General features: G+C 43.1%; 3 protein-coding genes across 3 annotated transcripts; all 3 read right to left on the bottom strand.

The window, feature by feature from the left end:
• Window positions 1–740: 740 nt before the first annotated feature.
• On the bottom strand, window positions 741–2,787 carry smx5. The gene is made up of 5 exons (XM_061683935.1): window positions 2,720–2,787; window positions 2,460–2,527; window positions 2,290–2,320; window positions 1,743–1,802; window positions 741–1,347 (listed from the first exon to the last, which is right to left on the bottom strand). The coding sequence occupies exons 1-5, from the start codon at window positions 2,720–2,722 to the stop codon at window positions 1,222–1,224; spliced, it is 288 nt and encodes a 95-aa protein (XP_061539919.1). The 5' UTR covers window positions 2,723–2,787; the 3' UTR covers window positions 741–1,221.
• Window positions 2,788–4,006: 1,219 nt separating this feature from the next.
• On the bottom strand, window positions 4,007–14,875 carry inpp5d (inositol polyphosphate-5-phosphatase D). The gene is made up of 27 exons (XM_061684261.1): window positions 14,615–14,875; window positions 14,211–14,391; window positions 14,058–14,121; window positions 12,832–12,967; window positions 12,619–12,763; window positions 12,393–12,533; window positions 11,912–12,002; window positions 11,752–11,829; window positions 11,600–11,677; window positions 11,408–11,531; window positions 11,209–11,315; window positions 10,440–10,542; window positions 10,092–10,288; window positions 9,906–10,023; window positions 9,736–9,832; window positions 9,503–9,641; window positions 9,264–9,372; window positions 9,091–9,179; window positions 8,633–8,714; window positions 8,414–8,503; window positions 8,230–8,340; window positions 6,006–6,085; window positions 5,844–5,931; window positions 5,629–5,775; window positions 5,330–5,561; window positions 4,671–5,071; window positions 4,007–4,248 (listed from the first exon to the last, which is right to left on the bottom strand). Exons 2-27 carry the CDS (start codon window positions 14,348–14,350, stop codon window positions 4,208–4,210), a joined length of 3,228 nt encoding a protein of 1,075 aa, XP_061540245.1. The 5' UTR covers window positions 14,351–14,391; window positions 14,615–14,875; the 3' UTR covers window positions 4,007–4,207.
• Window positions 14,876–16,653: 1,778 nt separating this feature from the next.
• On the bottom strand, window positions 16,654–21,174 carry gpr17 (G protein-coupled receptor 17). The gene is made up of 2 exons (XM_061684631.1): window positions 21,132–21,174; window positions 16,654–17,684 (listed from the first exon to the last, which is right to left on the bottom strand). The coding sequence occupies exon 2, from the start codon at window positions 17,674–17,676 to the stop codon at window positions 16,654–16,656; it is 1,023 nt and encodes a 340-aa protein (XP_061540615.1). The 5' UTR covers window positions 17,677–17,684; window positions 21,132–21,174.
• Window positions 21,175–23,325: the final 2,151 nt, after the last annotated feature.

Raw genomic sequence — 23,325 nt, 5'->3', positions numbered from 1 at the left:
CAAATTAATACAAGTTGTAATATGAGAAAAAAAATATTATTTTAACTATGCTTATTGATGACATTATCTTTAAAAATACAGTACATCTTTTTTCTTAAAACTTATAATTTTATCATTAAATTGCATTTTTTTCTTAAATCACTCAAAACGTTTGTACTCTGAAAAATACTTTATTCTTTTAAGTTTGCAGCTCTCTTGTGCAAGATTACTTTTTATAAAATAAAAAAAAAACATTTGTTAAAGAAATACAACTTTAGTCTTCTGTCACAAATTAAAAAATTTTATTCTGGTAATTTTACTAAAAAATAACCTTTTCTCCCCCAAAAAGCTTTATTTTTTGGAGTTCCAGATTGACTTTCTATTAAAAACATTTGACTTGTTACAACAAAGTAAATTATTTTATTTTTATAAGATTGATTTTTTTCTCCAAATAAAGACAAGTTTACATTTTATTGTACAATAAACTTTTTTTTCCAAAAGAAATATCACTTTAGTCAATTACTTTATTCTTGAAATATTCACTTTTTTTTTTCCTTGACCAATTTTCAGTTTCAGTTTTTTTTATTACAGGTGTATATTTTTTTTTCTATCAGTGTAGTCCAGTACTCCTTTATATATATATATTTTAAAAATGAGTTAGTACAACAGCTAATTTTATAGATTATATTTTTTAAAAACATTTATTCAATTTGTTCTCTTAAAACAGACACCACAGAGATTAGCCATGATATTTTGCATTTTTATTTCCCAGAAACGCTGTCATTTACAAAGCAACTTTCTGTTCCATTGAGCCCAAAAATAAAGTCAGAGTAAAAAAAAAAAAAAAAAAAAAGGAGTAAAAAAAATAATAATAATAATGAAAGTAGACATCAAAACATGACTAAAAAAAATACCCGTTTCATACAAAAGTCTGCCATTTTTTAAAAACAGTAAACAAACTAAGGAAAGTATGAAATCCGCTGGGCTCTGTTGACTCAAAGTTTCTTTCACTTGAAATTAAAACAACCAAATCCTTCTATGATATTTTCAAGATAAATTATTGTCATCATGATTCAAATTTTTGCGAAGATGTCTTCTTAATGTCAAACATGGAGTTGAGCACAGGCTAACAAAGATGAACCCATGCCTGGCGTCTTTTTAAATGTACGTAAAATAAGTCTTCTTTGTGACAACCCTACCCCGAAGAAATAATAAACACCCTACCCCCATCCACAACTGCGATCACTGCTTCTGCTGCATGGCTTCTTTGCGTGCGGCGTCTTGAAGCAGCTGCGTGTCCACCTCGTCGGCGGGCAGCTGCACGTAGCGCACCACCGAGCCGCGGATGAAGCAGTTTTTCACCGACAACTGAAAGCGACCAGCACAAGAGTTTGTGTCAGTGAAGTGCGCACAACATCGTGGGGCGACCGCATTTCAGAGTCTTCTGGAAGGCTAATTGTCACTAAAGACAGCAGTTGCACAGTTGGATGGACTAACAGATAAGTCACATAAACATTGTGGAGCAACAAAAGTGAGAACACCCCACACGTTATTTGTAAATACAATATATCATCTTTTCATGGAACAACAGTGAATAAATTACTTCACTATGCAGTCAGTGTTGTATAACAGTATAAATTGTCTGCCCCCTCAAAACTCATCACACAGCCATTAATGTCTGGAACGCTAATTATCATTACAGATTCATCAATGGGCATAGGAAATGCTGCTGTTTTGGTTAGCAACAGAGTCACATTGCTTACCATGTGCGGGTATTTCTCCGGATCGGTGACGCTGATGTCTGTCAGTTTGATGTTGAGGTACTGACACAGGAAAAGGAGACGAGCCAGAGTGGGTCAAGTTCGGGTCAAAGGTCCTGGGTCAACACTACCTTTTTTTGTTTTTGTTTCTTTTTAATGGCAGCCATTTCGACATCGTAAAACAGTACTCACACGGCAAATACTAAACCCTAACCGAGATTTAATATCTCAGAACAAGGCAAAAATATGTTTGTTGATTGTCTGCAAAGACATTTCTTCTGACCCAGGCAGTTCCTTTCTAAGCGCTTTTAACCTGCTTCAAGTATTTCTTTCCTTAAAAATTTTAATAAGCTATTATAACAATGGATATTGAGATTTTATTATTGGTTAGAAGCAAGTTTAGCTTCAACTGTTCCTGTTCAATTTTTACACATGGATGGACTTCTTATTACATTACTTTTTTTCTTCTTTTTAAAACAGTTTTTGCACAGTTGGGACATTTCTAAAATATATTGTGTATTTATTTTTTACAAATAAAATATATTCATACCTGGTCAACTGAATGAAGAGTTCCACATATGCTAAAAAAAAAAAAAAAAGAAAATCATAAGTAACGTTCTAAAAGTACATTACTACCGCGCATGCGCGCTAGCTACAATCATTTTTGGATGAACTCACACAATGTTGTTGGTTAGTAATGAATACAACAATTTGGCTCACCTCAGGTCGTTTTTTAGCTCCACTACCACGTCTTTACCCACCAGAGACTTGAAAAACGAATAGAAAAGCTGAACACAAAAAATAAAAAGAACACAAAACGACACAACAACGTTAGCCTAGCCGTGAGTTTACAGTGGAGACGACGCAGTTAGCGCACAAAGAAACCACACATTGTGTTCGCTGTGAAGGAGAGTTTCATTTAAAATTGACATGAGGTTTAAAATGGCGACAAAATCATTCATTCACGTCGGTTTTCTCACCATAGCTATGCCGTTTTGATTTTTGCGGCGTTTGGGCAGACGTCGATTGCGTACGCTGACGTCATAGCCCAGCGACGGCGACGGACCACTGTGGTGATGAAGGCGGTTTGACCCAAAAGCCACCGGGTGGCGCCATTTTGTCCATAGGGAAAGTGCAAAATAAAAAAAAAACACACACAATAACACGATCACGTTCATGATCACTAGCCGGATTTTAAAATACACGATGTGCATATTTATGACTAAATGTTAGTTTTGAACGAAAAAAGTCAATATTGTGGTGCTTCATCTAACAATAGCAACACAAAAATGCTAACACGTGGTGTAACTATGGCAATTCTAACAACTACACTGTTTTATTTATTTATTTTGTAATAAAAAACAAACGAAAATATATAATAATGAATCAAATGAAAGAATAAAAGAGGCATCAACTTGATAGTTTTGTCAGTTAGTTTATAGAACTAACTGATGATTTTAGCCTTCTTCTCTGCCGCCGTAGTTGGAATGTGTGAAGTGTCATTCGAAAAGAAGAAGGAATTTACATTTTTTTTAAAAAATAGCCATGGTGAAAATTCAGACATAGAGGGACTGGAGCATTTATTGACTTTTCAGTTGCTCGGATCAATGGCACAGACATGTTCTTTTCACGTTAAAATGGGTAGCATGCTGTATAACTGACATTAGCCAGCAGGCTAGCTGTTGTGTTTAGCTAAATTACGCAAAAACAACCCAACCATACAATTGAGAAAATCTTTTCCACGAATCCGATGATAGAGGTTTGGTTTCCAGTCAGTCCCTTTTAAAGTCTCTATTTCACTTTTAAGCAGTCTTGCGCTCTTCCCTATTCAGCTATTTATGACATGCACTCGATTTATCTGCTTCACCCACAACTGGATTTTTTTTTAAACTAAAGAAATAAAGAAACAAATATTTTGGGTATGTCTGGCAGCGCAGCCCTAACCGCAACAAGTTTTTTTCATAGCTTCATCATGTCAGGTGGGCACTTACTTGGTAGCCATTTACTTGTTTATACAACATGTCTGAAACATTTTAGCTTTGAAATAACAAAATACAATTTCATTTGATCGTCATGATTTCTGTAGTGGTTCAAAAAGTGACTCATCGTTAGATTAGGTTAAATTGTATTGTGGTCTCTCTGTGTATGTACTGTGTGGTAGTACCAGTAGATGACAGCTTATGTTAGCAATTTATCATTACTCAAGTGAGTGTATTTATCGTGCTAAAACACACAGGTACTGTACTGAAATTCCAGATTTTGGAGTTAGATTTATTGGAGCAATGATCATAAATCTCAGTGGCATCAAACGTACAAGATGTGCAAGATGCGACTGTAAACATTCACTGGCAGTGTGGGTGTAAAAATATATTATCAACATTCAGCTCAGCAGAAATCAGGCACGAAAAGATCATAACGGAGGAATCGTTGTGCAGCGGGAAAGCGGTGTCCTCAGCTGTAACCTGATCTCAATTCACGGAATGGCCCACCTTGGGAACGTTGGGATGCGCTGAAAAAAAAAAAAAAAAGATACCATCACAAGACATACTGGAGTGGACATTTACAAGACAATGATTAGGTCAGCCTTCAGTCCGTTTTCCCCCTTTAGTGTGGTCCATTGATCCGGTGTGAAACAAACCTTGTGCGGAAAGTAAATCAACCGGTTCGAGAGCTTTTGTGACAATTCCAAATGAACTCTAATGTGGTTTTCGGTGCAATGATACAGCAAACTGACGTCAGTTACGGACCGAATTGACAGGTTTGACCAACAACAGAATAGTGCCGCAACCCCAGATAATAACCAGATGAGGCCACTGTCTGACCGAACTCGTCTTTTACGATTTGTGTTATTCTTTGGAAGTGAATTGGGGAGAAAACAGACCAAACTGTCAACTGTGTTGTCAATTGTAGGTGTGGAAACACCATCCTTACGGTCTTTTTGCAGCAGCATCTGGCCGGCTCTCGTTGGCGGTCTGTGCTTGATGGGGAGTTCAGAGTTGTCCCTGTAGTCACTAAGTTTGGGGCCCTTGGTGGGCACCGGCGGTCGGCTGTTGACCACACAGCCCTGCGACCGTGACAGAAACACTGGCTTCTTGTGCTGGGCGACGGCGGCTGGAAGGGGAGGCTTAGACTCGGAGCAGGTGAAGGAACGATTGCGAGGGGTGGGCACCGGGGGGCGTTCGGGGTCTCCGTCCGGTGTCTTAGGTCCTAAAATGGGATCTGGCTGCATAAGCTGGTTCTTCTGCATGGTATCGTGGTCCTTGGACTGGCTTTGTGATGTTCTCATGGATCCATAGAGTGGATTGTCGAACATCTCCGACGCCTCCACACCCCTAAGAGACAAAATCCACATTTCCATTAAGCAGTACGGTTCAGTTCATTATGTACTTTGCTGTGTTGCCATTGAATAAGGGAGTTGAATTGGTAGATAACAATAAGCACATTTCAAAAAAGTTACACGCTGTGGCTACGGTGTCACAGACAGTGGAAAAAGGGATCGGGATTTACCGATCAAAACCATACCGTGGCAAACTGAACTGAACTGTGCTGCGTCATCAAAAAAGCGGCTTTCTGTGAAACCAGGCACTTACACTGGCTTCAAAGGTTTTCCAGTGGGACTCTTCTTGGAGTCTATTCCGGCTAGGCCCCCGATGGGCAGGCTCCTGGGCGGCATGCTGTAACTCCAGCCCTTGTCAATCACATTGCCGCTCTTGTAGGACACCTCCATGTAGCTCGGGTTGGATATGTCATGTGCCGATTGGCTGGCCGGAGTCCTGTCGCCGCTTTTGCCTTTGGAGTCGTCTCTTTCCACTTTGACAAAGTCTTAAGAGACCAAGAAAAAAAATGGATGAAGCCAATGTTGACAATTAAATGAAGTGATTAGACTCACCGTATAACTTCTCTGTGGGTTTGCCTTCGGAAGTGGGTAGTTGAATACCGCCGGTCAACACGCCAGATTTCTCGCTATTGTGTGTGAGCGCCACCTGGAACTCTGTGTAGCAGAACTGGGCGGCTCGTAGGGCCACGCATCCCTCACCTTTGAACAGATGTAAACAAAACCTTTTATTTCATGTCTTTTTCGCCGCCTTTGTCAGCCGTCTTTACCATATGACTCGTCCGAGTCGGTGGACTTTACGCAGATGAGGATGTGTTGGTCCAGAAGGTACTCAGCGTCCGAGATGATTGGCGTAAGCTGGATATCGATAGACAAGATTCACTCGACTCTGCAACAGATCCCCCTTCTTCGAAGGAGAATCCTCTACTTGCCTTAACTTGGTTGCCGAACCACACTTTGATGGACCCGTCCAAATGCTCCATGTTTTCACCTTCGCAGGTCCTGACAGTTTCTGGAGGAATTCAGTGAAATGTTTCAGTTTTCATGTTCTGTCTGTGAGGCTGCTGTGATTAAGGTATAATGTAACTCCTGAAGTCGAGGTTGTACAATTCAGAATTGATCCGCCTGTAAAGTCGCACAAAACGTCGGAATTCAAACCACACATACAGTAAGTACACCCCTGGTGGGCAGGTAAGCAAAAAGGTAGACAGGGCTCGAGTAGCGTTGTGTCATTCGTGAATGACTTGTTCAAACGAACAAATCTTTTATGTACTGAATGGGATCACTTCATGAACTGATTCGTTCCTTTCTCAGTTCAATTGAGCTCAGCTGCGAGCATGTACTCTGCAAACGGCGACACTGGCAAGGTGGCGACAGTGGCAAAGGGGCAGCCGACGACGCGGCGGGCTTCGTGGGCATCTCAGTCTTGCTGTACAGTGGCTACAACGGTCTGTCAAAATATGTCTTTTTGTGAAACTGGTCCATGGTGTAAAAAAGACTGGTGACTGCTACCCTAGAGAACTGGACCAAATCACCTGACTGCGCAGTCACATACTGTAAGTCGGTGGTTTGCAATTCATTTTTCGAATCGGCTACGTGTGAAACTGAAACGGTTGTCGAGGGCCATACGATGTACTTTTATAATAAGCTGCTGCTTGTGTACTTATGGTACATATTGTTACAGTTAGGAAATGTAATTTAAAATAAAAACTCTTCATCATGATTTTTTATTTATTTATTTATTATTATTTTTTTTTTTTTACAACTGCCGTATTTTCACGACCATAATGCACACTTAAAAGTCTGACAATTTCTCCAAAATGGACGGGGCGTCTTATAATGCGGCGTGCCTTATGTGTGCACCGACTTCCAAAATCTGCAAATGTTGTTGTGTGACTTTAATGAGTGGTCCGCTTGACTGACTGGGAGCATTTCCTGCCGACACGCTGCTTATATAGAGGAAGGCGGACGTGACTGAGGGCAGACGTTAAAGGGGAAAGGGTGCGCGTGAAAGAGGATGCTAAAGGCAAGCCCCCAGTAGGTAAATAGCGCCGGTATGTGCATCGGTTTGGCTAAGGACCCCCAAAAATGGCACCTACGAAGAGACGCTTACAAAGCACAGTTTAAACTGCAAGCTATCAGTTACGCGGAGGAACATGGGAATCGAGCAGCCGCGAGAGAATTCAAGATCAACGAATCCATGGTTCGCAAGTGGAGGAAGCAGGAAAACGAGCTTCTCCAAGTCAAGAAGACGAAGCTGAGTTTCTGCGAAAAAAAAAGAAAACAAAACGTGGAAACAAGGCGAGGTGGCCCGAGTTGGAAGACCCAACTCGGGCAATGGCTTAATGAGCAAAGAACAGCCGGGAGAAGCGTCTCTACAGTCACCATTCGACTGAGTGCAATAACTCGGAGCTTGCCGTCATTCCAGGAGGCTTGACGAAGAAACTCCAACCTGGCGTGTTTGATGGAGAACTTGTCCAGTTGTTCATTTCGGATACAGAAGATGAGGACTTTGATGGATTTGTGGATGAGGATTGGTCAAAAAATAACATGAGTACATTGTTAAATACTTCAATAAAGTACAACCGAACTCAGTTTAGCTCCCGCTGCCTGTTTTAGCGTGCATGCATGCTAAGGTATGTTTTAAGCTAGCGTATGTTTTACCATGCCTGCACCCAATAATACGGTGCACCTTATGTATGTGTTAAATACAGAAAGAGTGACTGAGACTGCGCCTTTTAATACGGTGCGCCTTATGGTCGTGAAAATACGGTAATTCAAAAAGACAGACTGTTGTCATGGATGATGTCATGTAAAATCAACTCAAATACCTGAAAAAAAGTCGGTAGACTCCATTATCACTGCACGCATCGTCACTTGTTAGCAATGTTAAGGTCAAGTGTTTTATATTTTAAAATAAAGTTGTGTCTATGTTTTTACACTTGCACGTCAAATAGGAACATTATAAAACTATTTGCGGGAGGCGCATCTGTGACATGAATCTCGCCTTCCTATTACATGCCTTTTCACTAATGCTAAATGTTAATATTTTTTACGTTTGAATATTAACAGCGATTAATGCATCGCAGTATAAACAAGCATGTTCGACCTGACGGGTTTCAACCATAGGGGTGGTCAAAAGGTCTATTAGCTTACTCTCCAAGCAGCTGGAATGGTATTCGATAAAGAACTTCGTCTTTGACTTTGTCAGCAGGGTGGCCTTACAGTTCATGATCTGGATGCCGCCTTGGGGTGGACTGTTTGGATCTGGAGAAAAGAAAAGGAAAACATACAACTCAGTGTTTTTGGAGAGGACGAGTGGGGGGTAGCATGAACAAACCTCGCTTGGAGACAAACTGTGAGGCTACGCCCACTTCAAAGGAGGCGAATACCGGTGAGTGGTCACTGGTCATAATGTCGTTTGTGCAGCCTGGCCAAGTGAGAACAAACACTTGTATCAAAAGCCTTCAAGTTAGTTTATTTTATATATATATATATATATATATTTAAAGTTAGCAAATATTTTTGGGATAAAAACAATTCGCTTAAAATGACTCACCATAGGCTTGGCAGACCACGTGGACCAGAGGGTACGACTTCCGCAAGACACGATCGCACCATGACGGCAAATTATACTTGGTCTGCGAAATTTCAGTGTAAACACTTGATTATATTAAAGCATATATATATATATATATATATATATATATATATACTCAGGGTTTCTCAAAGTGTGGTTTGCAGATCACGAGTGGTCCCCAAGAAAACCCCAAGTGCGAGTAACTTTATGAATACATTATAAAATATATCGCACAATCGCTGTATCGTGATGTTATCGTTATGCGTAAAATATCCCGATTATATTCGGAGTTACTTGCAATTCCCACCCCTTGTCGGGGGAGTAAGGATGCCTTTTGTTTCCGAGAAACACACTGAGAAACACACTGTATTTGTGTGGACATGTCAGAGCATTAAGCAGTGGAAGGGGGTAAAACATCTGGCAAAACACAAGCGTACCCCTGTGGTTTTGGCCTTTGTGTAGGCATACTTGTCACGCGTATAGCGCTCAAACCGATAGGTGGGCGCAAATGTGATCTCCTCCTCAGCTACGATTCGAAAGAGAGACAGAAAAGAAAAATTCTCAGTACTTAGAATTTTTCAAAGTATGAGTTTGATCAATCAGGACGTACCGAAGTGCAAGAAGACCTTGTCTTCGTTGATCTCCATGTTAAGCTGGTCCCTGCACAGGAGTTCCTGGTACTGCTGCTGCTTGATCTTTGATACCACATAATCTGCTTCCTGACAAGGTGCAAAATGTTACCCCAAAACACTCGCAGCAACTTTCACTATCATTTGTTTCGCCACACGCCTGTCCAGAGCTACAACACACCTAACACCTACATTTATGCGTGTGTAATATTGGCTTTACCGTATTTGGGAAGTCCACCCGATAGTTGAGATCGCCAAGCCAGAAGAGGTGCGTGAATTGATGGGTGATGTCAAACGGATTGAGCTTCTTATCTCCCAGATTGAGGAATCGCAAAATGTTGAAATAGTTTTGGTTACGCCTGCAAAGACGGGCAAATGTAGATGATTGTTTAAATTCAAAACACGCTCTTTGAGCAAACCCAGAAGAGATGAGAACCGACACGTCCTGCCCACCTGAGCTTTTTCTCACTTCCCGACGTCAGGTGGCTGTTGACAAAACCGAAGGATGTTCCATTGAACATGAAGGACACTCCGACTGCTCCTTTGTTTCCTGGGAAAATTAAATGTTCCAGTGGATAATTGCACAAGAACATTTGTGTCTGTTCATTTTTAGGCTTGCATACCCAAAGTGTTGGCGATCCCTGTCTTGACACTGTCAGAGAAAACATGCGAGATCCTGTTTTCATGCTCCGGCTTGGCCAGGACCATAATCCGAATGTTCCACAGTGTTTGAATTGCTACCTGCGAGGTTGGAAGTTTGTTTAGGACCGACCGACACCGCGCCCACCGCCGATTCCTGACCTTCTCACCTGTTTGAAGCTGATATTTGTGATATCCCTCAAGACCCCTTTCACCGTGTCGGCCCACTCCCTTTCGCCCAGAGGGTCCTCCTGCGTGCCGATGACGTAAATGTCGTGCGGGATGTGGTCGGCGGTGTCATCCTGGGTCTTCCCTTGGCCTTTACACTGAAACCAGGAGTTGACGTTGTGCGGTGGACCTGCGTTTCCTGCGGGTTTTGAAGGGAAAAAAGTATTTTAGAAGAACATGATCCCACTTGATGGTTTTAACTCAGGCGGCCCGGGTTGCACTCCTGTTATGGGAATGTGTTTTCCACAATTTCTGACCTACCTGATGTGGTTACAATTCAACATTCTTACCCATATTCCAGGTGCCGACAAACACAGTGATCATGTCCGGTTCTGGCTTTTCCGAGTGTTTGTTCTTCATTTGTTGAAGAAGCTGACAGAAGCCTTCTCTTTTCTGATGCAGGAAGGAAAATGTCGCCCTTCTAAACTTCTAAACTTTTCAACAAATCTTCACATAACCGGAGTACACACATACCGATAATTGGGCCGAATTTGACAATCTTTCCCGAGCTGATTTTGCGGTGTAGAGTTTGTAAAGTTAATCCTGTTTATTTACAATGACAAATCCTTATGTGTGTAATCAACACAGAATTCGGCCAGGCCATGGATTCCGTAATAAAAATGAAGTTTGCAACTGCAATCTAGTTACCCGATAAGCAACTAAATAGTCTAACTTCTTGTATATATATATATATATCTTCTACTACTACTGCGAATACCACTCCTCCTCCTCCTCCTCCTCCTCCTCCTCCTCCTCTTCTTCTCTCTTTCTTCTTTGTATTTTACAGCACTTTCGATACGCTGTGGCACCTTGCTGCCTCTGACAGGTCAGTCCTGTTACTACGACAGACATCTCGTTTTGGGGAGACGCGATTGTCGATGGACATCTCGTTATGTGTGTGGTGTGTTATGTTGGTCATCTCGAGTACACTACACACTATAATAGTAGTATGCAGACACTTGCATTTTTTTCTCCCTCATCGTATGTGTGAGCGCTCTCTTTTTAAAGATGTTAAAAATTGTTACGTGCGTACTCCGCTTTACCAAAAGTGTGTCTTACCTTGGTATTATCAAATACAAACTCCTTGCGTAAAATCTTCTCTTTCTCTGTCTCCACCACTATGACCAGTTTAGCATGCATCTTCAGCGACTTCACCAGCTGTCTGACTGGGTAACAGTTACAGTACAAGGTTTAATGTGCAAAAGTGGTAGCCAAGAGTCACCTCCAGTGTGGTTAAAATAAAAATCATTTTCCTTACTTTTGTTGTGCACAAAGTACTTGTCGTCAGGCCCGTCCTTTGCCTTCTTGATGTGGAGCTTCCCGCCTTCCACGTCCACTTTCATGAACATCTTGGTGGGGATTCCCCGAGATTCTTGCTTAACCTTTTGGGTGACAGACGATGAGCAAATAAATGACAAACCATGTATTCCCCAAAAGGAGCCACGGGTACCTCAAAGATAACTGGCGGTATAAGGGACTTTCTGTGGCGTCCTTCATAGCCGACGGAGTTAAACACAGCGTTTATAGCCTAAATGGAGAGAGGAATGTTTTAACCGAACAGCGTAGCTCATACTTCATATCAAAATGAACATTGGAAGTTACTTTATCCTCGATGGAGTGGAGCAGTTTTATCAGTTGCTCAAGCCTCAAGGGTACAGATTGGCCTGGATCTGCAGGAATCTTGAAAAAAAAAAAGCCTAGTGACAAATTTTTGTCGTTGTTCAGTTAAGCAGGATACAAAAGGATCAAGCGTCCCACCCACTTGTTTTGGAAGCTGTCCAACACCCGGGGAGAGCTGCTGGTCCAACGCTCTCTGGCAAACCTCCAGAGCTGGCAGGATGCGGTAGATTTCACTGCCTCACCCAAAAAATATTGTCTTATTATTTGGCGATACACTGGCCTCGGTTATCTGCTGTCGATCAATGAGTGGGCGTTGTGGTGAAGCATGTGGTTAGCACAGACAAATATTCTAGGTTCAAATTTCAACTAGGCCCTGGGACCTTTCTTTGTGGAGGTTTCAGGTTCTCGCCCAGTACCCTGGTTTGCAATTGAAGACTCTTAAAATTGGGGTTTGGATGGAGGTAGATATGAGTTGGAGTGTGAATGTTTGTTTGTCTATATTTGCCCTGCGATGGACTTGTGACCGGTCCAGGGCGTACGGGGATAGACTCCAGCCCACTCGTTACTCTGAACAGGAGAAGCATACTGTAGAAAATGGATCAAGGGATTGTCGGTGATGGTACCTGTTTAGATTCTTGCAGATTGCCACTGTGAGCTTCTTGAGACCAGGAAGGCTTGGGTTCCCATTCTGGACTTGTTCAGCATCCAGACAGATGGAGGTCCTGAAGTAGTCTAAAATGAGGGCTTGCTGCTCCTCTGGTATCCTGAAAATACACACAATAACATTTAACCCCTCGACAAGGTAACTAGCGGTGCTTTTGGATCAAGTTTGCATAAAAACGAGCATACGTGGACATATCCATGTGCTGCAGCCTCATGAGGAAGGTGTCTGACAGGGATTTGCTGCTCTGCTCGCAGGACTTGACATCACCGTCTTTCAAGTCATTGGCTGTGTAGTTCCTCGGTGGAAGTTGTGGTGGAGGATTGTTGGAATCTGGAGGACAAATCAGGGCTTTTAGGATCTTTTATTAGACTTGAACATTTAGTTGAATGTGTCCTAACCTTGTTCCTCCTCGACCTCTTCCTCCCTTTGGACAGCATACTGCAGATGCGTGACGAGACCCATGTTAAGGTTGTGGTAGGCCTCCACCAGCTCTGGAAGCATGGAGAAGAATCTGATGGGAACTCCTTCTGATGCCTGTCGGGAAGAAGCAGAAAATCCTTACTAGAACTTCAGCGGGGACTTTTAATTGTCAACAACCCCCACTCGTGGATAACTAATGTTACGTCCTGCATTTTGTCCTGCAACTTTCGTGAGATTCTTTCACTTTTCATTTAATAATAAAAAAAAAAATCCTTACACCTAAAATGTATCTCCCTATGGGAAATTAACTTTTCATTTCATTTAAAAAATCATTATACCTAAAATGTATGTCCCTAATGGCAAATTGTGTTAAGGCTTACTTTATTATATTGTAGTTATAATGCATTTCTGGTTACTTTTATTCCCCCCCCTATGATTGTCTCTGATTTCTGGCTTTAACTTGACCTATTCCGCCAGGGTGACCCAGTCAGCCCTTTGCCTGTCCTGTTTCTCCTGTTTGAGCCAATCAGCTGGTTGTTTTTCTGTTTCCCCCGCATCAACCAATCAGCTCCTTGCCCATCCTGTAGCTCCTTTGTTAACCAATCAGCTGTTTGCCTGTCTTGTTTCACCTCTTTTTACCAATCAGCCCTTGTCCTGTCCTGTTCCTCCTGTTTCAGCCAATCAGCTTGTTGTTTTCCTGATTGCCCCGCATCAACCAATCAGCTCCTTGCCGATCCTGTTCCTCCTTTGTTAACCAATGAGCTTCTCCCCCCCCCCCCCCCACCATCTTGCTCGGTCTGTGTCCACCAGTAACATCTCTGTTTGTCCTGTTCCTGTCTCAACCACTTGGCTCTTTTCACGTCCTGTTCCACCCGTGTCACCATTGAGCTCCTAATGAATTACACGGCTCCTGCTGTCTCAGCCAGCATCCTATCTATCCTTACCTAGTTCTACCCAGCTGTGTCTCGTCTGTGACGTTATCTATTTATTTCAAACAGTTTCACTTCTGTCGTTCACCTGCCTAGAAAATGTCACCGGGTGAGAGTTTCACTCTGCAGACACCTTCCTGTTCCCTCTCCACCTTCATAGGAGTTTTCATTTATTTTACTTTGATTTAGTTTTATTACATTTGGCTTGAAATCCTTTCAGCCTCGTATGACAGTTGGAAAGTATGTTTTGAAACCTCGAGCGGATTGTGACCCACCTGCACTGACAGCTTCTTGTCCTCATTGGAAAGGATTCTGTATGTGTACACCTGGTTCTGGAATCTGTGTTTTGCATCATAAAAATGGCAGCAATGTCAATTTTACATACATTATTAACATGTATAAAGAGGACGATAATGTTGTGTACTTACAAAACACACAGAGCAAATGCCCCTGTTATGGACTCGCTATCCCGAATGAGGAAGCTTCCATCTCTGGCTGCCTTGGAGAGCAGATCCTCTGTCTTGGACCGGGTGATATTGCCATGACACCAAGCCTGGTAGCTCTGCATCCTGACCAGTCCTGTCTGTTTTGCTTCTAAACTAGTCAAACCTTAATGCAGATTGTTTTTTTTTTGGTTTGGTTTTCTTGGTGAGCTTCATCTTTCACAATTGCACTGTTTCATTCTCACTTCCTCATTTCAAACAGCGCCCCCCCCCCCCCCCCCCCCCCCCCCCCCCCCCACACACACACACATATGCCGGATATACAGTGTATCACACATTCATAAATGCAATACATGTGCACAAAATCTAATTTTTTTTCATCTTATTACCTCTCACTTGTAAATGACAGCTTCTATTTTTGGGACGTCTTTCAGCTGTTACCAAGAAAAAACAGGAACTCACGAAAAAAAAGAATTACCAAAAAATACTCACTTTCTAAACACAATAGATTGTTTCTAATATAAGTAGATGTGGGAATTTACTACTAATGAAACAAATCTACCTGATGCTCTACACTAAAGTTACTCTGAGCTGATGATACGCGAGCATGAATTTAAATGAACGGCCGTGTGTTACAATATTCAGGAAGCACCAGTTTAGAACGGCTTGTCATTTTCATGCGATGGACAGGAAGCTTTGCAGAGATAGGAGGAGGAAAATACGGCTGAAGAAAACCACAACACGGGTCACATGACACAAAAAAAGTACATGTGCAAATGACAAGCCCTGCCGGATCTTTAAATAGCTTTTGCCACTTTCACAGTAAACCGTGCTGGGGAAATATCATATTTTGACCAAATGTACTCATAATAATGACATAGTTCAAAGAGATGAACTACACACTTTTGTCATAATACGTTTATTGTTGACAATATATAGTCACAAAAGGCTCACACTGTTCCAAGTTCTCGCTTTACAATCATATGAAAGCACCAAAGCAATAGGACTATAAGAATGTCATCCTGTTAGCTTAGCCATAGCGGTTAGTTTAACAAGCTAACAGTTATTTTACAAATGATACAAGTGGGGCCATATTGATGAGGGAAAAAAATGACACTACGGGATTAAAGTCGGAATGTTAGGAAAGGTGTATATTTTTGAGGGGAAAAAAATATTTGAGAGAAAAAGATGAAGTGTATTTCATGGGGGGGGGGGGGGGGGGGTATGTGTGTTTGAGATAAATGTTGTATGTTTGAGAGAAAAGTTAGATCTTTTTAGAGAAAAAGGTGTATTGTTGAGAGAATAGAAGCGTACTCTTGCGAGAATAAGTTTTTTGTAAAAGAAGTTATATCTTTTAAGAAAAAGCTCATACATTTGTGACAAAGTATATTTTGAAGTTAAACAAATAAGAATCCTTGCACCTTTGAGAAGAGTTAGGCAACATTTTCAAGTCTGTTTTTAAGGAAAAAACATTACATTTTCAAGAAACTAAGTTGATTTTTGAGGAAAAAAACGACAATTATTTTTGAGAACAAGTTTTATATTTTTGAAGGAAAAGCTGTATAATTTTAACAAAATGATTTTGTATTTTCAACAAACAATTGCATAATTTCAACAAATAATTCGTATATTTTAAGAAAAAATAGTTGCATATAGTATTTTCAAGCGTTTGCTGTGGTTTAGTTTAATGACAGGTCAATTCTTAAAATCAAATAAAACCTCAGTAGAAATGTCACAAAAAGCCCCAAAACATGTAACCCACAAATACTCATAATATATACAAATGCTGTTAAGATACTAGAAAATGATGATCATATTTACACTGATGATTTGTCAAGCACAAGTAAACATGATACCGGTATCAAACAGTGATAACAAAATATATTAATATATATATATATATATATATATATATATATGTATATATATATATATATATATATATATGTGAAAATGCTCAATTGGGAGTAGATAATCTAGTGCTTTTTTTATTTTTATTTTTTGGTACTGGGACTCCACCGAACATTCAGCTAAATGCTAAAATGCTAGTAGCCTACTTTGATGAATGTTCATGTTAGGTTATATCTCAGAGGTTCTCAGAACCATTTTAATTGGCCAAGTATGTTAAAACACACAAGGAATTTGTTCTCCGGTAGTTAGAGTTACTTGAGTACAACAACAAAGAGCCACGATGTGAGAATATCCATTTAGGGCATTCTATGTCGGCCCTTTCACACAGAAAAACAGATGATAGGCAGCGTTGAAGAGGTTTCTGACACACAATATTTTGTTGCAGAATCTCTGCGTGCAACATCTTTTAACACGTTGTTTTTTGGGGAGGGTTGCCGCATGGGAGTCACGCATATAAAATGGCCGCATGATCAGGCAAAGGAATGTGTTGGATTCATTTAGCGGATCGAGATCCAGTTCAAAACTCCGACTTGGCACTCACAGAACTCTCGTGGGTCCCTTTCAACTCCCCACTGGTAGCCCCAGATGCTCCCGCCGGCGCCTTGTCTTTGCACAGCAGTCGCATCAAGGTACTACGGAACTTTTCCGCACCGAACAGATAGATGAGCGGGTCCATGGCGCCGTTGAGGCACGTCAGGAGCGAGGTGAGCCGGTTGGCTAGGCTCAGACCTCGGCGCGTCTGGCACGACACATCTGGGTGGCCGTGGCCCAGGATGAAGGTGGCCCGGCTGGCGTGGTAGGGCAGGAAGCACACAACGTATATGAGCATGACCAGGCCGATGGTGCGCAGGGCCCTCAATTTGAGGGTGGGCTCCAGACGGGACCCCCGGTGTAGGCTACGGATGATAAGCAGGTAGAAGGACAGCGTGGCCAAGAAGGGTGGCGTAAATGCGACGGCGAGGGAAATCAGCGCCTTGTGGGACGCTTTCTCCCGGTAGAGCTGCAAGCACACTGTTGTTCCGTCCACCTCCAGCGTCTGGCGGGTCACCAGCAGGGGTGCCATGGAGACGGTGACCAGCGCCCACAAACTGAAACCGATGATGTGGGCATAGCGGGTACGGCGCACTTTCAGCGACCGGACTGCGTGGACCACCGCCAGGTAGCGGTCTCCCGCCACACACGCCAGGAAGTACAAGCTGGCGTACATGTTGACGTAAAACAGGAAGCCGGCCAACCGGCAGGGCACCTCGCCAAAGGGCCAGTGGCCCCCGGTGAGGTGGTACGTGGCCCTCAGGGGGAGGATGACCACGTAGGACAGGTCGGCCACGGCCAGGTGGGTCAGGAAGACGTTGGCTGGGGAGGACGTGCCGCGCTGGTGGGAGAAGATCCAGAGTGCCAGGCTGTTGCCGTTGAGCGCCAGGAAGAAGACCAGGATGTAGAAGGTCCCGAATAGGACGTTCTCCGTCGCTGACTCCACCGCGCAGCTTTGTGATGTCTGATTGGACAACGGGGACGGCAGCTCCGTCGTGGCCAACTCCATCTTGGCGTCTGTCAAACGACATATTAAAAAATGCGTTTGCCGTTAAATCCATCCATCCATCCATCCATCTTCTACAGCGCTTATCGTCATTAGGGTGGCGCGTGAGCTGGAGCCTACCCCAGTTGACTCTGGGAGAGAGGCGGGGCACACTCCGGATTGGTTGCCAGCCAATCAAAGGTCACATATAGACAAACAAGCACTCACTCTCACATCCACACTTATGGACAATTTAGAATCGTAAAATAACCGAACGTAACTTGAAACAAGAGAAGGGGGTCGAACCCTGGACCGGTTGCTAGCCAAACGCAGGGCACATGAACACAAACAAGCATTCACACTTACATTGAAACCGATTGACAATTTAGTGTTTCATTTTGAATGTCATCAAATCTGTTCCTGTTTACAAAAACGACAAGCAGTTTGTTTTGCATCCCCCCCTTACTATACCCAATGGGAACCAAACCATGATCTTAAAACCAAGGCACGTACTGAACATTTGGCAATTACATATTTATATGTCCTTATAAACATCCACTAAGGGCAACCAAAACTACAATATTACCTGCGATGAAAAGAAGTTTGATGATTTTTGAGTCTTCAACGAAGTGAGTATGCATTATGGTTTTTTTGTTTTGGGAGTAACCGGAGAAAATAAAAAGAACGAGAACCAGCCCAGATTCAAGCCAATGCTAACCACTCGCCCGCCACGTTTAAATGGAAATAGACGGTCCAAAAAATGTGCGGCCTCAGCAGCTAACAAACTACGTTTGTCACTAAATTTGGATTAGCAGTGGTAAAAAAAAAAAGAAGAACAACAACAACAAAAGACTGGACAACATTTTGGACTCCTGCTTCGTGCAGAGGAAGTCTTGATCGTTGATTGAGTCAAACTGAAGTCACTGTCAGATTGAAATTTTTTTGCCAGTCCCGACACTAGCGTCTATTGTTGGGCAGTGGGGACCGGCCTCTGTGACAAACACCCCCCTGCTGTGTGGAGTTTCCTGTCGTCGGCCTGCTTTGCTGCCGAAAGCCGAGAGATGGTGACGGGATTCTCGGTTAGGATTTCGCACTGTGGGCAGCACTCGTCGTTAACACGTCTGCCTCACCGTTGTTAATTACGGGATTCGATCTCCTCTCCGGCCTTCAGTTTGTAAGTGCAACGGTAACAGTTTCAACAGTCTGAATGAGTACGCTACAAAAGCCACTGGTAAAATAATGTTGGATTGATTTGTCTCCATTTGAAGAACGTGTGAGAGCTTGTTTGAATGGTGGATTTTGTATTTGTTTCAAACAGCAACAACATATTGCTAGCCATGACGTCCTCTAGCCAGAAGTTGAGCTGCACCGTGTTTCTTTATGGAATTTAGCTTGAGTGCATTAATCACCTTACCACATTACATAATTGCCCCTGCATTTATTTATTAACATTTTTGTGGCTAGTTGGGAACAAAAGTCATGGAAAGCTTTGGAGGGCATGGCAACAACAACAAAAAAATAATGATTTGGATTTGAATTGTCCATAGGTGTGAATGTGACTCTGCATAGTTATTGGTTTTTACCTCTATGTGCCCTGCGATTGGCCGGCAACAAGTCCAGCGTGTACCCTCCAGACGTGACCCCAACAAGGATCAGCGGTATTAAAAAAATGGATGGATGGATGTCACAAACATATATAGACACATGGCAACTGTTTTAAATTGCGGAGAAATGCACAAGATGTCGCACATAAATCACGCAATAAATGCCTATGACCGTCGTCAAACATCAGGTAACCTTGAAGTAACCTGGGTGGGTATTCCCCAGTTGCACCTCTCAAAAATGGAGTCGAGTTGGACGAACGCATTCCTACATTCCACTTGGGATTGCGTGTTATCTTTCAGACACACCTCGCACTTAATCACCCTCGATTCCTGTCCCCTGGGAGCCCCCCCCCCACCCCCCGACAGACTGCATCGCCCCCGCCTTATTATTACCATCTTCTTGTTACGACGTTCCTTCTTATCCCGACAGTGGGGCGGGGACGACAAAAAAGTCAAAAGTAACGACTTGTCACCCGGTGTCTTCATTTTTCTGGGGGGCGATCACAAGCTTGCAAATGTCGAAAGGGGCGGCGGCTCGAGGAATAAGCCAAAGAAATCAGTCTCGATTGCAGCTGCCCTGACTTTTGGTGCATTCGGAGTCAGTCAGACATTGCAGTGTGTGCAGTTGAGTGTGTCGGCTTACAATGAGGGCCGTCAGGCTGCCAGCATTCAGAGGCTCAAATAATGAAAACTAATTAGAGGCAGCTGACAGAGTGAAAATTAGCATGTCAGTCATCCAACAACAATATGAGGGGGATCTGGGCATGAAACCATTGGGAGCGTTGCGGTTCACGTAGAAACACTCAAAGCGAGCTGAATTCGGCATGAAGAATTTCAGCTCGTTGAATCGTACGAAAACCTTCGACTGAGAGTTCAAATTTGACTTCAACACAGATGCGGTCGTCAAGCGAGCTCAACAAAGGAAACAGTTATTGCAAAAGCTTAACTCCTTTTCTCTCCGTGAAACTAGTATATGTACTGTAATTGATAACAGTCTTTTAATGAAAGCGGTTGAACATTTTCTTTTAGGTGTTGGCTTAATGGATTGTCAATGAAAGATAAAAACGGCCTTAATGGCATTGTTTAAGTATACTCCAAGATAATTGGGATCAAGCGGAGAGTCTTGGGCTCTCATTGTGGAAAAATGGAAAAAGTCCGAAAATGATCATGATGTTCCCAGGCTCAGTCCCACAGGCCAGATGATGAGACTCCCATCATCCATCCACGCTGGACTGTAGAACGGATTGCGTGGGAACTCATCCCATGCCAGCTGCACAAAAGGAAACTTATGTGAACAGCTACACTAGGATTGGGAAGCCCTGGTGTAGAAAAGCGTACCTCCCATTGCATTTTTGTTGGTGCTATTTCTGGGTTTCCCGGGAAAAAAAACCTGTCAAAATAGTAGAGAATTGGCCACACAGAAAAATGGCTCTATGTTGCCATTTCCGTGATTTCTTTCACCGAATTTAGCAGACATTTGAGAATTTGGGCAAGACGCTGACAAATTTGAAATTTTGCAACAGCTGTGGGCCTGTCAAAATGGCTGAAAATCAACTCCCAACGGAAACGAGACATTTTCTGCCATTTTTGGTTATGGTTAGGGCCCCTGATGTGTTTGTGGCTTGCTTCCCGCCACACCTGGACCAAAAAGTGGGTGCGGCAGCAACGTGACATATTTGCAAAAAAATTGACGACGTGGAAATTGGCGTCCAGGTCTGAGCAGGGTCACATGATTGATCCGTGGACCAGGGGTTAGGAACTCTACTATCCATCCATTTTCTATCCTGTTCGGGCTCAAGGCTGGAATCTGGACCATCCCGGACCAACACCCGAAAATGACTTTCGATAGGAAGAAGGTAAATTGAAAAGACTCACCTGATATTCAGAGGAAGCTTTAAGGAAAACCAGTGACAGTCTGATCGCCGAAGAGGTCGGGGCGGGGCACCCTTACGAGATAAACAGATCGTGGTCCTTCCCTCTTGCTTCTCCTCCCTCAAGATGTTCTGGCCAGTGAGACGGCGGCTCTTTTTGTGCCTGGACAAATTCGGCAACAGAGCGAAAGAGTCCCGACGGGAGGCTTAGGGTTGAACCCTGAACCCTCCCCTTTCTTGCTCCTCAGAGAGCCACTTGTTGCGCTCCACAATAGCCCCGAGTAAGTGGAGAAGAATGGTATGCCTCGCCCGGCCGGGGAGCCGCTGGTCGGGCCGCGGCTCCACGGAAACCGTGAGGGCCCCCGGTCCCGCCGCCACCCCTCCCGTTGATAGAGAGTTGTCAATTGACGTGTGTATGAGTGAAGCCTCAGAGATGATGGCTCGGAGATGCTCTGTTTGTGTTCCACAGAGGGCCCCACGCACGAGAGCAAAACAAGAGCGCTGCTGGTGGGAAGAAAGGCTAGACGAGGGTGGGGTGGACACTCAAGAAACAGAGGCCCTTGTTGGTCTCCCGCCTCCTGGGGGCATGCCGACTCACAACGCCCCAAAAATAATCAGTCACATAGCCGGCGGCACAGATGTGGAGTGCAGAGAGATATTTCTTTCATAGCACAGCTGTCTGTCCACACACACATCAGGCCTTTCTGCTCTTTGTCCCCGTCCACATGCAAATGGACGCCATCAATGAGGCCACTATCTGCGCCTTGACATCGCTACCCTGTTAATCGACTGCTAATTAGGACAAAGAACACCCCGCCGCCCCCTTAACTAAAGGCTTTGTCGGCTGAGACGCTCTGTCTGCCGTGCGTACTATGAGCCCCCCCCCTCCCCCACCCCTTCTCCCGGCTTAAAAAAGAAACATCGCCTTGTGAAATTGCATGCCCCTCGAGACATTTTTTAGGGGTTCTTCTCGGTCTTTGTTGGCTTCTGTTAATCTGAAACAAACAATAATAGAGAGGAGGTCCTCGGTTTCCAACAGAGTTCCGCTCCTACAGCGGCCGGAGTTGATTAACTTATTTTTGTTTTTGTCAGGTTGTCTGTTAGTTCTTGTCATACGGTATATTGATCTGTCTTGTTGGATTTATGTTAGGGTTTTTTGTCGATTTTTGACAGATTTCTCAGTTTTTGCCATATTTTTGTTAGCTTTGAGAGATTTGTAAAAAAAAAAAAAAAAAAAAAAAAATTGTCAGACTTTATTATTATTGTTATTATTTTATTTATTTTTTTTAGTTTGTGCGATCAGATACCACTCTAGTGACAATGTGAGTCTTTCTCTATACTGTTTGCGCTTAGTGACTAGTCCACCTTTCATCTTGGACAGGCTCCAGGTCGTAGTGACGCTAAACAGGAGAAGCAGTATAGAAAATTGGTGAATTGGTGTTTTTTTTCACTAACCCTGTGGTAACACAATTGTAAATTTAAACTTTACACATAGTGTACATAGTAAATACTTGTATGACAAACACAATGTATGCCATAAATTGAAAGCAATCCAATGAAAAACTAAGTACAGCGCTAACTGAAAGTGTCTTCTTGTGCCTCGTATTCTTACGACGCTGCATTTCCTTGCGTATCATTCGTAACCTCCGAACCTTATGTGTCGGTAACGTCGTGAACCAGAGACCCCCTGTGTGTTTTTGTTAGCGGTATCTACATTCCTATTGTATGACTAATTAAATGCTCAAATAGTGGGAGTGCACACGATGATCCTACATCAATAGCGGCACAGTTATCATTTCAGCAGCCAAGGACACTTTTAAGAAAATGGTCCAAACTTTGGATATTTTGCTGCATGCTTTGATTGGGGTAAAGGAAATCTGGTGGACAAACTCCAAAGCCAGTATAAGATGTGAACCGTAGCTGTCCCTCAGCTCAATGAACAGGCGAGACGTTTTCTGACGAGGGCTTCACTTTATTTGCAGATTGGTATCATCAGACACCGTGTGCAGTCATCTAACACTGGGAAAACGAAGCAGAAATGAACCCAGTATCAGTTCCGGATCGGGACAAAACACAATGACGGCAACAACTGTCTTTTTATGGACATGAAGAAAATGATCTAAGATCCAAATAGTTCAGCTCTGTTTCTTCTTTCTGGGGCTTTGGTTTGGTTTGTCGTGAGATTCAGATTCAGACAT

Source organism: Phycodurus eques, chromosome 8 (assembly GCF_024500275.1).
Source record: "Phycodurus eques isolate BA_2022a chromosome 8, UOR_Pequ_1.1, whole genome shotgun sequence".
NCBI lineage: Eukaryota > Metazoa > Chordata > Actinopteri > Syngnathiformes > Syngnathidae > Phycodurus > Phycodurus eques.
Note: the sequence above shows the minus strand (reverse complement) of the source record. Positions and strands in the feature narration are given on the sequence as shown.